Source organism: Microtus pennsylvanicus, chromosome 3 (assembly GCF_037038515.1).
Source record: "Microtus pennsylvanicus isolate mMicPen1 chromosome 3, mMicPen1.hap1, whole genome shotgun sequence".
Taxonomy (NCBI): Eukaryota; Metazoa; Chordata; class Mammalia; order Rodentia; family Cricetidae; genus Microtus; species Microtus pennsylvanicus.
Genome location: NC_134581.1, coordinates 81,384,941 through 81,401,764, shown reverse-complemented (window position 1 = coordinate 81,401,764; position 16,824 = coordinate 81,384,941). Strand labels below are relative to the sequence as shown.

General features: G+C 37.9%; 1 protein-coding gene across 1 annotated transcript; it reads right to left on the bottom strand.

The window, feature by feature from the left end:
- Nucleotides 1–5,079: 5,079 nt before the first annotated feature.
- On the bottom strand, nt 5,080–6,015 carry LOC142847117 (olfactory receptor 10D1B). The gene has a single exon (XM_075967846.1). The coding sequence runs from the start codon at nt 6,013–6,015 to the stop codon at nt 5,080–5,082; it is 936 nt and encodes a 311-aa protein (XP_075823961.1).
- Nucleotides 6,016–16,824: the final 10,809 nt, after the last annotated feature.

Below are 16,824 nucleotides of genomic sequence, written 5' to 3'. Positions count from 1 at the left end.
TTTCTTTAATCCTTTTATTTTGGTGCCCCTTCTGTCTCTTCATAACTATACATTCTATTTCTCCTTCTTTGAGCGATACTTCCGTCCCCCATAATCCCTTTCTTTGTACCTTATCTCTGTGGGCATGTGGATTATAGCATGCCTACCAAAGCCTTAAAGGTTATTATTCATATAAAATATAATTTATTCAATATTTTACTTTTGGCATCGTGATTACCTCATTCCATATGATTTTTTTTTCCTAGAACCAACCATTTAGGTGGGATTTTATGATTTCAGTGTTTTTGGTTTTTCTTAAACAGATGAATAATATTTCATTGTGTAAATGCAGTATATTTTATTACCAATTCATGTTGTTTATGGTATCTGACTGTTATATTTTTAATATGTTGATTCCATTAATCCATGGGTATAAGAGATCTTCTCATCTTCTGATATCTTCTCCAATTTTGGCGTTTAAAGACTTGATGATTTACTGTACAAGTTTTTCACTTGCTTAGAGTTACCACAAGGTATTTTATAGTATTTGAGGCTACGGTAAAGGGTTTTGTTTCCCTGATTTCTTTCTTAGTACATTTGTCATTTGTGTATAGGAGGGCTCCTTATTTTATTTTATTTATTTATTTTTTAGTTAAACTTGTATCTAACCATTTTGATGGAAGTGTTTATCAGCTAGATGAGTTCCCCACTGGAATTTCCAGTGTCACTCATGCATATGAAAGCAATCTCCAGATAAAGGAAATCCCCATCAAAATTCCAACACATTTTTTTTTTTACATTCCTTGAAAGGACAATTCTTAACTTCATATGGAAAAACAAAGAACCCAATCCTGAACAATAAAAGAACTGCTGGAGGTATCATGATCCCTGATTTGTAGTTGTACTACAGAGCTATAAAAATAAAACTCACAGAGTATTAGCATGAAAAAGAACATGTTGGCAAATGGAATCTAATTGAAGGGCCAGACATAAATCCGTATACCTATAGAGACCTGGCTTTTGATAAAGAGGCCAGTAACATACACTGGACAAAAAGGAAAGAGAAGAACAATTCCACAGGCACTAATATCAAAATTAATAAATGAAACTCATGAGACAATTAATAAATGGGACCTCAGAAAACTGAAAATCATCTATAAAGCAAAGGACAGTGTCAATTAGAAAAAGAGGCGACCTTTGGAATGGGAAAAGATTTTGACCAACTCCATATCTGGAGGTCTAATATCCAAAATATATAAATAATTCAAGAAACTAGATATTAAAAACCAAATAATCTAATTAAAAATAGAATACAGATCTAAGGAATAATTAAACAGAGGAATATATACTGAGAAACAGAGAAATGTTCAACATCCTTAGCCATCAGGGAAATGAAAATTAGAACTATCTTTACGATTCTACCTTACACCTGTCAGAATGGCTAAGATCAATAACATAAGTGACAGCTCGTGTTGAAAAGAATGTAGAGCAAGGGAAATTGGGGCATCTCATTGAAGATGGTGAGGAACGACTGTAAGATTCAAAGGGGATGAAGGGCACCACGGAAACATGGCCCACTGAATCAACTAAGCAATGTTCACATGGGCTCACAAAGGCGGAACTGCAAGCCGAGGGACTGCAATGTTCTGCAATTGGTCATCTAGGTATATGTTATGGCTGATAGCTTGGTGTTTTTGTGGGACTCCTATCAGTGGGAAAGGGTGTGTCTCTGGCTTTTTTTTCTATTCTTCAGATTGTTTTCCTCCTATTGGATTGACTTATCCAGCCTTGACAAGAGAGTTTTTGCCTTGTATTGTATCTTGATTTGTTCTTTTGGGCTGCTATCTCTTGGAGTTCTGTCCCTTTCTGAAGAGGGAAACAGAAGAAGAGTTGATCTGGGAGCGGAAAGAAGGAGTGGAGGGAAGGAAAACTCTGATTGGAATGTATTTTAAGAGAGAATAATCTATTTTAAATTTGAAAGGGGGTCTTAATATACTTTTTTTCTCTAGCCACTGCCAGGAAAGGAGACTTTCATATATAGTGAATGAGAATGATTAGAAACAATACCTGGGAAACACATATGTACAAATGCTTCATGACTATGTTAAAATGATACCCTGAACTGATAGAGGAAAAATAAAGAATATGCTTGCATTTACAGGCACAGCAATGGACTTTCTGAACAGGGCCCTGGCACCAAGGAATTAAAATGTGTCAAATGGGACCACAAGAAACTAAAAAGCTTTGATAAAGCAAAGGACACGATCATTTAAGTTAAGAGGCAGTGTCTCAGTTTTGAAGTTTCCACTGCTGAGATGAAACAAAATGACCAAAAGAAACCTGGGGAGGGAAGGGTTTATTGCACTTACACTCCCATCCCACCATTAAAACTAGAGACAGACAGGGCAGGAACTCCAGCAGGGCAGGAACTTGGAGATAGGGGTTGATGCAAGGTCAGAGAGGATAGCTGCTTTCTGGCTTTTGGCCATAGCTTGCTGAAACTGCTATTATGAGGCAATAGAAGTCACCACTCTAGGGCTGACAGCACCCAAGACTGTCTGGGCCCTCATACATCAATCTCTAATTAACAACAAACCTCTAGGCTTGCCTAAGCTTACGAAGGCATTTTCTCAAATGAGATTCTTTCCCCTCAGATGTCTCTAGCTTGTGTTGAAGTTAACATTACTAGCCAACACAGGCATCATGAGAAAAATGAAAACACTTTAGCAATTCTACCGCTGAGAAAGGATTAGTATCAAGAACATACTTAGAATTAAAATCATTGCCTAAACATCAATAAAACAAATGAAAAACAAAAGAACGTAACTAAATAATGAGGCATAGAATTATACAGAGAGGCCCCAAGGCTTGAAATACAAATGGCTGAAAATTATTTTTTAAAATACTCAGTCATCAGGGAAATACAAATTTGAATTTTTTACAATGATTAACTCAGTAAGAATGATGTAAAATATAAACAAATGAAACAAAACAACAGCAAAAATCCCAAAACAACAAGAACAAAATGATTAAAAATGCTAATTCAGTTGTGAGGGAAGAGGACATTTACCCATTGCTATTGGTGCAGCCACTGTGGCAGCCAGTGTTGAGGTTTCTCACAAGTAGAAATAGATCTAGCACAGGAGCAACCTATAGCATTCTTGAACATATACCCAAAGGACTCTGTGTCCTACAACAGGGACACCTGCTCATCCATGTTTATTACAGCTTTGTTTCACAAGAAAGAGGGATAGCCTAGATATCTGTCATTGAATGAATAATGGAAAGTAAGATGTGATACACTGAAAACAATGAAGAATTATTCAGATATTTAAAAGTTATAAAATTAGCAGTTAAATAAAAATATCTCATAACAATTATTCAGTGAGAGATAATTCAAACACAGAAAGAAGATTGCCATATTTTCTCTCATCTGTGAATGTTAGCTTTGAGTCTTTAGATAGGTATGTAGGATGTATGCTAGAAAATTCATAAGGGGTCATGAGTGGGGACTTTCAAGGGAGAGAAAAAGAAAACAGTGGAATAAAGGGGAAAGGGGAAATAATGGATCAAGAAAAAGTTAAATGCAATAGGGGCGGGATTTACAGGGTAGAAGAGGGAATGCAAGGAGGGTTAACTAACACTAATGCAGGCCTATTCTAATGATTGCTTAGCTGCTTGATTTTCCCAACTGACCTCACAGCTATCAAACACCAGGACTTCTTCAACCTTTCTCTTTCTAGTTAAGCATGAAGTTACTCATCAAATGGCATCTCTCTGAGTTTATTCTTTTAAAGAAGCAAGACCCCATCTTTTATTCCTTTTTATTTTATTTAATTTAACATTTCTCATTCATTTCACATTCTGATGGCAGTTTCCCTTCCCTTCTCTCCTTCCATCCCCTCCCCGTACTTTCTCGTTCCCCCTCCCCATCTACTTTTTCTTCATCTTTATTCAGAAAGAGGCAGGCCTCCCATGTGCTTGAACAAAGTATGACACATCAAATTGTGGCAGGACCAGGCTCCTCCCCTTGCATCATAGATTGTTATGACTGTCTGAGCAGCTAAGACTAGACATTGGAGAAATGGAAGAGCAGATCCTGAGAACATTGAGGACGGCTTGCCATGGACTAAACAAATAATATGAAACCTCTTTAGTCTCTTGTTTATTTGAAAACAGCATTAAAAGAGAGTGTTAAGGAGCTTGAGATTAGGACCCTGCAAAAGCTGCTCTGCTTTCCGGGAACTCTTGCCAAAGTAGCTTCAAGGTCTTCAAACAAAGATAGAGTTGCTGGATTAGCCTGGTAGGTTCTGTGCCTATTCTCTGACTCTGACAGAAGCAAGCAGAAGACAATTGTCTCTCTGTGCTCCTTTGTCTTCTATCACCTTCTTACCTGTGTTTTTCTCTTTTCTTTGCCATTGTTAGAATGAGCAACACAGATGCTTTATTCCCACTGCATATAATCAAGTTGCTAATGAATTCAGTCATACAACTAGTAGCTTGTTAGACTGAATAGCATATGTCTCATTAGCAGTTCATTTTATCTGAAAACAAAATTAAAATGCTAGACGATAGACCAAAGTCAACCCCTAAGTCCAAGAAGGTACAAGCTGAAAAGTATATAAGTGATACTTTCCTTGATTTTAACCATAAGATCTGCTTAACCATTCCTTTAAGCCCTGTTTTAATGCAATGTCATTTGGTTCAATGTAACATGATTACTGACAAATAAAATCACTTCTCTCAACCTTTTGTAGCCCTTAAGTGAATAAATTGATTAAATATCTAATGCTATTCAAAAGTAGGATGGAAAGAAAAGTGGACAAGTGGCAGGCTCACATTGTTCTGTCTACAGAAGGAGTGCTCACTCTTACCTGCAATGTTCACTTGAGAATACAGGTAGATCTGAGTCAGGTACCTGGTCCTGGAGGGTTAATTCACCACTTCTCTCTAGATGCCAATTCTTTGCAACTTAGTCTGTAATAGTGTAAATTTAAGATAGTAATATCCATGTTCTTAAACACAAAATAGTTTCAAATAGTCTCTAAATCTATTCCATTAAAGCTGAAGGATACCTAAGTACTCACTACTGATGTTTCTTTACAATTGTTCAGGTATGAAGCACTGTGGGTGTAGAAGAGTCCACAGTGATGATTTTACCTCCTTATTCCGGAGGCTGTAGATCAATGGATTTAGCATAGGGGTGACCAGGTTGTTTAGGACCTGAACGGTTGCATCCAGCCAAGGGCTTGGTGTTGGCCTTAGATATATAAAAATCACTGGCATGTAAAAGAGCAAGATGGCAGTGAGGTGGGCACTGCAGGTGGAGAAGGCTCTGTGTCGGCCCTCAGTGGAGCGGATCTGTAGGATGGAGCGGACTATACAACTGTAGGAGGTGAGGATGAAGAAGAAGCAACTAAGGGGCATGAGACCCACACTGATGAATCCCACCATCTCCAGGGCTGATGTGTCTGCACAAGCCAATTTCATCACCACAGGGATATCACAGAAATAATAGTCCACCTCTTTGGGGCCACAATAGGGTAGCTGGAAGGTGAGAGTAGTTAGAAATGTTGAATGAATACAGCCAAAAATTGATGTTCCCATAGCCAGAAAGGCACATACTCTATTGCTCATAATTACTGAGTAGCGTAGAGGGTAGCATATGGCAACAAAGCGGTCATAGGCCATCACAGTGTATAAGAAACACTCAGTGCCACCCAGGAAATGGTAGAAGAAGAGCTGGGACACACAGCCTGCATAGGAGATGACTCGGCTATTTCCTGAAAGGTAAAATAGCATCTTGGGAGAACTCACAGAAGGGAAAAATATGTCACACACAGAGAGCTGGCAGAGGAAGAAGTACATGGGAGTGTGAAGCCGAGTGGAGAAGGCAATTGCAAGGAGTATGAGTAGATTCCCCACCAGGGTGAAGATGTAGAAAGACAAAAACAGGGCAAAGAGAATGGTCTCCAGACCCTCTGTGTGTGGGATGCCAAGAAGGATAAACTGAGTCACCACTGAAAGGTTCTTCATACTTTGAGAATGTTTGACCTTGCAAAGATTAAAAGTCAGCAGTCTGGTCATTGATATCCATTAAGAAACTGTTTCTTATGAGAGATTTGAGTATGCTTTAAGAAGCAGCAAATTGTTTTCTACTGATGTGCAAAAACAAGATTTCTATAAAAGTACCAGTTACTATAGATTCATATTTGAAAGTTGGTCTACCAAGCCTTTGGAAGAGATGCTTCATGAATATCAATGATTTGTCTTCTATTCCAAGAGCTGAAGTTACAAGACCTGGTCAAATATTCTCAAATTAGACACTGCTTTACGTAAGTCTATATTCTGAGAACATGTCTGTTGAATCTTGATGGTGTGTGTAAGTAACCTGGTGTCACTATTCATTATCCTCTGCAAAGCAATAAGAAAAAATTGTTTGAGAAATTATGACATTTCCTTCTTAGCTATGGTAACTGAGACAGTTTACACAATGTGTTTTATAGTCATTTACAAAGTATAAGACATACATAGTCTAATAGCAATATGTCAACATCAATGTGTTCTTATATGATGATAAAATTTCTAAATTGTCTGAAAGTTCCCAGCAAAACTATTATTAAACTCTAAGGTAAGGTCATCCTTAACTTTATGAAGCTATACCTTCTGGGAATGTTAAGAAAGAAGAGAGGGGATGAAAAAAACCCTCTTTACAAATGTTGAGTGTGGCTGCTTCCCAAGTACACAGCAGAGGGACTGTCTCTAAGGCAAGCTTTTGTGTTAAAGAAGGTCAGCATGAGCCCCAGTAATAACATGAAATGTGACATACCTGAGGATGAGATATCGACTGTAGATACCCCCAAATTCCACCACTAGGGTACTTGTTTTTAAATATTCATTGTCAATCTCCTCCAAAGAGATAAGAGGTACAAAATTCAAAAGGAAGGGGATTGAAAAATCCCCAAGCTTCTTGTAATTCATTTTCATGCATTGGTCATTAAATAAGAATTAAATATCTAAACGTGGCTTAAAACTAAGAACTAAGATGAGCCTATGACAGTGTCTGTACACTGGTCGTAGATGTAAAGTATAAAACTGATAACATAACATGTAAATAGCTGTTCCTTCCAGACCCAAAGATAAGAGAGAAAAAGGGAAAGCTGACAGCAATAAATGTAGTTATTCTTTTCAGTCACATATACTTCCTGAGTTCTGGACCACACAAAATAACTCAAAGCTGACTACAAACTCAAACAAGAGAATATTAATGTTAAATATTTCTCTCAGGAAACATGAAAGGATGAGTATTGCTTTCTTGACCAGAGCCCATACCACTGTGGGAAAAAGGCAATTTTGTATCTCCTACAATAAAAACCGTAAATAAAAAAGGCCCTGAGCACCCAGTTCTTACTCTCCTGATCTGCTCACCTTGTCTTTTTGTTATGTTTCTTCTTACTTTAATTCTCCTTTAATGAAAGTGAAACTTTTTATTAACCCTTCTTTGATTCTCTCTCCTTCCCTCCCTCTCTCCCTTTCTCCCTCCCTCCCTCTCTCTATCCACTCCTTTCTCTCTCACTTTCTCTTCCTCAATAAATGGTCTTAAAGTTCTCCTCAGTGTCCATTACTATTTTCTTTTGTCAATGAGAACACAAACTTGTCAGGGTGACTGTTCTGGATGGGATACAATTTAGTTTTTAAGTGTTTTCCATTAGTACTGGTTTTCTATAATTATTTGCAGACTTTGTTTTTTACTAACTTAGGTCTTTTCTTTTCAAGAAAAACAAAGGAATGCCAAACAAGATCCTATATAAATAATAATTAAATGATATCAACAAATTCAAATATAAAAACCTAGTAGCTCTGTTTAGTATGCATAAACTATAAATAAAAAGAGAATCCCAAGGTACCCATATTACTAACTTATTAAATCAATTGCTTTGTACAGATACTTTGAATAAGACACAATACCTATCAACTCACTGGCAATTCATATAGTTTCAAAACTCAAATAATCTTGTAAAATATTTTTTGAATTCCATTGTTGCACTGTAATGCACTGGATTCTTGATGCAGATGTACACACGATGCTATTGACTAACTGTAGAGAAAGAAGGTAGATATATAGGACAGAATATCCACTATCTTTTCTAATTGTTTCATGTTAGATATGAACAAGAATTCACTTTTTATCTGTATTCTCAAGGTAGGATCTCACTACATAGCCCTGGTTGACTTGACTCTTATGTAGTTAAGTTTCATCTCAGACTCACAGGGATCCTTCTGCTTTTGTCCCTTGAATGCTGACATTAAAGGCAAACATTGTCATGCCCAAACCCTTATCCATTTTAAAATGACAATTATTGAATTGCTATGGAAGAAAGGATAATTTAATATAGTGCATGGGATATGTTTCTCTCTAATTTATATTTATTCCACTGAAAGGTCAAACTTGGTAGCTAGTGCCATCACTGTTGGCAATACACCTTTTTATTACTTCTCTTATTTTTAAATCATAATACAATAGCATCATTTCCCTTTCCCCCTTTCTCCTCCAAAACCATACCATTAACCCCTCTTTGATCTAATTCAAATTCATAACATCTTTTTTACACTGTTGTTTCATGCATAGATGTATACACATTAAAATACAAAGTATTCATTCTATATCATGTTACATGCATGTACTTTCAGAGCTGACAGTTTGTTACTAGATAACCATATGGTATGTTCTTCCCTAAGGAAGTCTATTTCTGCCTCTCTTTCTACTCATTCCTTAATTTTACTATATAAAAGGAGTATGTGTACTTATATCACCTCCTCCTTAAATTACATCACTGCAGATTTGAAAACTAGAGTGCTGAGAGAAGGTCCCCAGACCTAACAGAACTTCTGTGCTCTTTACTCTTAGCCTTTATCTGTTCTAAATGGAATTAAGGCAACTCAAGTATTAACCAAAGATAGAGTAAAAGCAAGATACATATAAAAGGTAAGGTATTGTGTTGAAATGGAAAATACAGTGCTCTGTGTTAAGTAAAGACACGGGACAGACTAGCAGGTGGGTTATGTAAGTCAAAATCAGAGTAGACAACTTAGAAGACTGGGAACCTTTCCACTCACTACTCCATTAGTAATGAAAGTAACAACACTGGTCATTGCATATGCAGTCACATACCATGTAGTAGATATTTACTGTTTTCCAAGGACTGGTAAGTCATTCATAAAACCTGATTATTTTAAAAATATTTATCCATAAATATTTCTATTGTAAACCAGATCTGCAGATAGAAAGTTGACTTTGAAATACATCAAAAATAGCCCTTTTATTTTTTTTATTCCATATCTGTCCTTGTAATCTTTAGTAAGATATGTTCTCTTTTTGTCTCTGCTTCCTGAGAAAGCCTTTTCTATCACTTGGAAGTGAAGCGCTTCCTACAGGACTTTTATGGTCACCTTATACAAAAGTGAAGGAAGACGTTATGTCTCATTCTTCCCCAGTAATTCTTAGCCTTTTTATTTTAAAATTGTGTGCCTGTGTGTGTGTATGTGCATGCGTGTGTGCATGTGTTGTGTGTGTTTGCATGTACACACACACATGCACATACGCATGCACCTACCATGGTGCCATGTGCTGATCAAAGGACAATCTATTGGAGTTATCTTTCTCTCTCTCCACTCTATTGTTTTCGGGGATTGAATTCAGGTGATCAGGTAGGCATCTTTACTGGCTGATTCATTTCCATGGTCCTCATTTTCTATCTTAATTTTAGATTTTAACTGAAATATTATTTCATCTTAGAAATCACATAATATACATTTTCTTCCTTTCAAACATCATATCTTGATATAAACTCCAATACAGGAACTTTTGATCTAAAGTTCATAAAAATTCTAGACAGGCTGAGAGCTGAGCTGCTAAAAGAATATCACTAAAGATAGGAGTCAGGCTAACAAGAATCAACACATTCCACTGAGTAAAATTTAGACTGTAAGGAGAGACACAGTAACATTCTGAAGAGAGGCTGAGGGCACTTATTTTTCACAAATCCTATTCATATCTAAAAAGTTCCAATTCCAGTGACCTCTCCAAATCCTTCCTTGGCTAAGGAAAGACCTTCAAAGTTTCTGGTCTTTGTTTATGCTCAGAGACCATCATGATGTTCTGTGACTCCATAGGCTCATTGGATTTTCTTTTCTTTTTTTTTTAATTTATTTATTTATTAAGGATTTCTGCCTCCTCCCTGCCACCGCCTCCCATTTCCCTCCCCCTCCCCCGATCAAGTCACCCTCCCTCATCTGCTCAAAGAGCAATCAGGGTTCCCTGACCTGTGGGAAGCCCAAGGACCGCCCACCTCTATCCAGGTCTAGTAAGGTGAGCATCCAAACAGCCTAGGCTCCCCCAGAGCCAGTACGTGCAGTAGGATCAAAAACCCACTGCGATTGTTCTTGAGTTCTCAGTATTCTTCATTGTCTGCTATGTTCAGCTAGTCCGGATTTATCTCATGCTTTTTCAGACCCAGGCCAGCTGGCCTTGGTGAGTTCCCGATAGAACATCCCCATTGTCTCATTATTGATTTAAGGGAAATGCATTCCTTAAGGATCAGGAAGTCTTGTGTGTTACCTGTTAGTGTGAAAAGCAAAGGCTGATATTGAGACCTTGGCAAAAGTTCAAGTACTTGTTCTGTAGACCTGGAAACCTGACGCCATTTTACTAAGTCATTTTACTAAATGACTAGAACTTATATTTCCTATTTATGATCAGAACAGTTTCCTCGAGTCAAGGAGCTTCCGTACCCACTTATGAATCAGGTCTCCTGAGGCTTATGCAATCAATATTAGAATACTCTCGCCCTAGATTGCTAGCTCATAGTGTTCTTTTTTTCTTTAAAAAAAAAACACTTAAGTCTTATGTGGAGTTCAGGGATAGCTCTGAGGGAGCAATTAATTTGTCAACTCTATTCATCATCCGTACATGAAATTATCGTGATGATATCATTGTAAACAGATGTTCCAAAATGGGAAATGTGGTCTTCCAATATTATGTGCACGGTAGAAAACATGTCAATTCCCATATTATTAGTTCATCTGAAATGCTGTCCCTCTACTTGGCTGCCTTTTGTTAATACTCAACTACATCATTTATATTATCATCTTAAACAGTTATCCATAACATTTCAAAAGTTTAAGAGTAAAGGTAATGACTTTAGGTTATAGAAAGGATTTTATATTGAAATTGTCTTCTATGGAAAAAGTTTGTTCCAAAATGGAAGTAGAGATTAGGATACAATCAAAATGTTAAAGTATGTCACAAAAAATGTTTGTAGAAGCTAAAACTTTAAAAAAGTATATTTATAAAAATCTTCTTAAACAGAAAAGATTTTTTTCCTTTTATCAGAACAATTGCTTATAGTCTCTCCTGAGTTTCTAGTTAGGAAACTTAGTCTTGACAGAGTCAAGGATCATTTACCAATTGTCCTTGTTGGGCTTCAGCTAAGTGTTACACATCAGCTAAATTTTAAACCACACTTTATTATTCAATTCTGGTGTAGCTGACTTCTGGGTGTTTGACAACCACATTTGATTGTTGAAAAGCCAAAATCAATGAGAATCTACTGTGAAAAGTCAATGTTTTAGGAGTTGCCCCTACACCAGCTAGATTTCAGGGAAAGATGAGACATCTTCGAAAGTAGACTTAAACTGTGAGAAGTCACCTTCTTAAAAAAATGTCTTGATCAGAGAGGCCGTATAGACCCCAGAAATAGGAGTTTGCTCTGTGCAAATTCCTCAAAGGTCTAGGGGGTGAATATAGAGGCAAGTATCTTCAGTGCTTCCAAGGGAAGCAGAATTGTTGACAAGACTCTGACTCACCCCACCCAGTTTATGGCCTAATTTGTAGAAGTAGTGTGAGTAACAAGAGCCAGCCACAACTGACCTAAGGAACAAAGGGATGTAGTTAAGATATGGAAAACAACCTGGCCTCAATGAATGAATGGAGAGCCAACAGCACACTGATGTCTAGTAACACTTACCAATAACAACCTGAAAACCCCCAAACTAGACTAGACTTGAGAAAAGGAGGATAAATGACACAATGAATCAGAGCTTACAGACCTTCTTACAAAACTCTTAGTATAGGCTACTGATAAGCAAACAAGACAATCACAGCCACACCAAATGTAACATAAAGATAAATTCCATTATTTAAGTTGTCAGAGGCTATAAACTTAGTTTATATTTTATGTTCTTTTTTCCTTTGAGGGACACTCTTGTTACTTAATGGTTATACCCTCATACTATCTCATTTTAATATATTCCTGTTGACAGAGGTTTCTGTCATGCCCAGTCCCGCAGCTGTTTAGTCCCAAAGAAAACACAAAGGCCTACATAATTAAAAAACTCCTTGGCCTATTACCCATGCTTTCTTATTAACTAAATCTTTCATCTTAAATTAACCTATAATTCTTGCCAGTGTTAATCATGTGGTTTGGTACCTTTTATCAGTGAGTGTAGTAATATGGACAGCGGGGCTGCATCCCCAACACCCCAGCCGCCGGCTTCGGCTAGCTTATGCCCCGAAATAATTACACGGATACTGTATTCATTTAAACACTGCTTGGCTCATTTCTACCTAGCATCTTCTAGGCTAACTCTCCCACCTGGACTAGCCCATTTCTTATCATCTGTATAGCACCGGTCTTACCGGGAAGATTCTAGCCTAAGTCCATCCTGGGTCGGAGCTTCATAGCATGCGTCTTCCCTGGAGCAGGTAGCATGGCGTCTCTCTGAAGGTGTCTGCTCTGGAGAGGAGAGCTGTCGAGTCTGACCTCACTTCCTCTTCCTCCCAGCGTTTTGTTCTGTTTACTCCTCCCACCTATCTCCTAATCAATGAGAACCACGCAGCTTCTTTTTATTTAACCAATGACCTTCCTCCATCAAGTGAGGCGTTCTCATCTTGCTTCCTCCACATCTGGGTGAGGACTGTAAACTGAACCTTTCCTCTTCCTAGAATTCCTGTTCTGGTTGCTCTGCCTATACATCCTGCCTGGCTACTGTCCAATCAGCATCTTATTAAACCAATACAAGTGACAAATCTTTACAGAGTATAAGACCATTGTCCCACAGCATATTCCATCATTGAATTTTACCTCAAAATCATTCACTTTTATGCTACTATACTCTTTTTTTGCTATAACAGTTTAATAAAGCACATAATGAATTTGATCATTTTCATTTTCTCCCAGCTATCCCATTCTCTCTTGCTGAAACTCTTCCTCTCAGCAGTCCTCTTCTTCTTACTTTTATATTACTTTTTTGTGTGACCCACTAAATTTAACTATGGCTGCTTGCATCAGCATATGTGGAAGGTGATTCTTTGTGTTCATACAGCAATAGACAACAGTGACTGCAGAACTGAAGAAAACCATGCCATATTTCCTATGACCCATTGACTACTCATAGTCCCTTAGGTAAGTGTGAGACCTCATGAAATTTCCCATATTCATGATTTAATGTTGAAAAGTACAATCTTATACAAATATCTAGTTCTAATGAGTTCATGAGTGTCAGGTTATATTGAGAAGATATGTTTTACAGCATTCCTTCCCATCTTATGAGTGTTATATATTTTCTGTTTCTTCTTCTGAAGTGTTCACTGAGCTTTATTGAGGATGATCCAGAGGGCCTGCATATGGCCCAACACTCATTTTTATCCTCAGACCTTTAGCTACATGAAATCTCTGCATTACCTACCATTCACAGTCAAAAGAACACCTGATTTTTGACAAAGAATCTAAAATTATACAATGGAAGAATGAAATCATCTTCAACAACTAGTGCTGGAATAACTGGATGACAACATGTAGAAGAATGAAAATAGATCCATAACTATCCTCATACACAAAACTCAAGTCCAAATGGATTAAAGACCTCAATATAAATACAACCACACTGAACCTGATAGAAGAGAAAGTAGGAAGTAGCCTTCAATGCATGGACATAGGAGACCACTTCCTAAATATAACCCCAGTAGCACAGACACTGAGAGCAACAATAAATAAATGGGACCTCTTGAAACTGAGGTAAAGCAAAGAAAAGAGTCAGTAAGACAAAAAGGCAGCCTACTGAATGGGAAAAGATTTTCACCAACCTCACATCAGACAGAGGACTGAACTCCAAAAAATATAAAGAACTCAAGAAATTAGACATTAAAATATCAAATAATCTAATTTAAAAAAATAGGGTACAGATCTAAACAAAGAATTTTCAATAGAAGAATCTCAAATGGCTGAAAGACCACTTAAGGAAATGTTCAATATCTTTAGCCATCAGGGAAATGCAAATCAAAACGACTCTGAGATTCCATCTTAAATCTATCAGAATATCTAAAATAAAAACACCAATGATAGCTTATGCTGGAGAGGATAAAGAATAAGGGAATGCACCTTGTGGCAAATCAGTATGGTGGTTTCTCAGAAAATTGGGAATTAAAGGACCTCAAGCACAGCATATACCCAAAAGATGCTCAATCATACTACAAGGACATTTGTTAACTATGTTCATAGGAATATTTTTTATAATAGCCAAAACATGGAAACAATCTAGATGCCCCTGTCTGAAGAATGGATAAAGAAAATGGGATACATTTACACAATGGAGTACTACTCAATGGTAAAAAATCACTGACATCTTGAAATTTGTATGCAAATGGATGGAACTAGAAAAAAAATTCTGAGTGAGGCAACCCAGAAAGATGAGCACGGTATGTAATTACTAATATGTGGATACCAGCTGTAAAGCAAAAGATAATGAGCCTAGAGATTACAACCTCAGAGAAACTCAGTAACAAGGAGAACCCTTAGAGAAACATATATAGATTCCCTCTGGGAAGGGGAAATAAACAAGTCCTCTTGAGAAAAATGGGAGCATGTGGGTAGGGGGAGAAGGGAGTACAGAAGGGACAGAAGATGGGAGAAGGGGACGGGGAGAAGATCTTGAAGAAATGGGATAATGATGATGAGGGAAGAACAAAGATGGAGAGCAAAGAAAGAGATATCTTTGTGAGGGAGCCATATGAGGTTAGCAAGAAACTTAGCACTAGAGAAATTCACAAGAATCCACAAGAATGACCCTAGATAAGACCCTAAGCAATGGTGGAGGGGTACCCACACTGGCCTTGCCCTGCATTCAGATAGACAAATATATTAAATGTCATCATAGAGCCTTTATTCAGCAACTGATAGAAACAGAGGCAGAGATCCACAGCAGAGCACTGGGCAGAGCTCCAAAACTCCAGTCGAAGAGTGGGAGAAGTGAGATTATGATCAAAGAGTCAAGACCATTATAGGGATACTCACTGAAACAGCTCACCACTGCAGCCTGACAGTGAAGGAACCAGCATAGGACCAAACTAGGCCCTCTGAATATGGGTGATAGTTGCATGGCTGAGGCAGACTGCCGGGCCACTGGCAATGGGAGCAGGATTTATCCCTACTGCTTTTACTGACGTTTTGGAAGCCATTCTCTTTGGAGATATAGTAGGCAGGGCCTTGGTCCTTCCTCAGAGCAACATGCTTGAGTTTGTTGACTTCCCATGGGAAGCCTTACTCTCTCTCTGAGGAGTAGATGTGGGGGGAAGGTGGAAGATGTAAGAGGAGGAGAGGGAGTGGGAACTGGCGTTGGTATGTAAAAGGAGAAAAGATAGATTTTTTAAAAAATATAATATAAAGATTTAAAAAAAGACAAGATGGTCAGCCCTTGTCTCACAGTTGACTCCTGTCCTCCAAGACGCCTTGTCCAAGAGCAGTCTAGGCTCCTGAGGCTGAGACAAATACAGAAAAAGGAAGAAAAGAAAACAGCTAAGGGTACTAAGAACAGTGAACATGAGAGAATAGTTATATTGTAAATCATTTTCTATCAGGGTTACTATTAGATATAAAAATTCCAGAAGTGTGAAGAAGACACTGGAAGCTCTTTGATATAATGGTCTCCTGGGAACATTTGGATCAGGAACTATACCCTAACATTCATCACGGCCTCTCAGGTCCTTTCTATCAGATATTGTAAACACCTAAGTTGATGATGTTTTTCTGTCTATCTGATACTTTGAATTTGATTTTTTACTTACCATTCTCAACCATGGGGCGGCTGTGTTGTGCCTAGGAATCTAGGTCAGGAACTCTAGTAGGCCTCATCAACTAGGCTCACCTAGTCACATCTGAGGAACATTGTAAGTTCCAGATTTGATGATATTTTGCTGCCTACCTGCTGTCTGCTAACTGTTCCTTTACTTTCACCTCTAAAAGTGACTTGCAATCTACAGCACAGCTATCATAAATAACTGCTAAGGAAAGAATGGAAATCTCCTTCTATCACTTCCATCTTACTTGGGAGACAGTTTCTGTAACACAAAAAATAAAAACCCAGAGAAAAATATTGAGGTTCAATTTGGAGATCAGAAAAGCAAAGCAGTCAAGCCAATAGAGAGGTCTCACCTCTACAAATACTCAGACCAAAGGAGCAATCCACCAAACCTCCTACTGCACTGCTCTCCCAAAAGAACTGAGACTGAAACCCTGAGATTCTGTCATCCCATCTTCTATTCCTTTCTAATGCTGGGATTAAAAGTGTGCCCCACCACCTCCTGGCCTATATGGCTGACTAGTGTGGCTTGCTTTGCACTCCGATCTTTATGCAAACTTTATTTTAATAAACACAAATAATATACCATTATAAGGTTCTCACTGAGCTTGGAGATCACTCATTATCTAGACAGCCTGGCCAGTGAGCTTCAGGAATCTTCTCTCTGTGTCTGTAAATGCAGAGATTAGAGGCAGATCTACCATATCCATT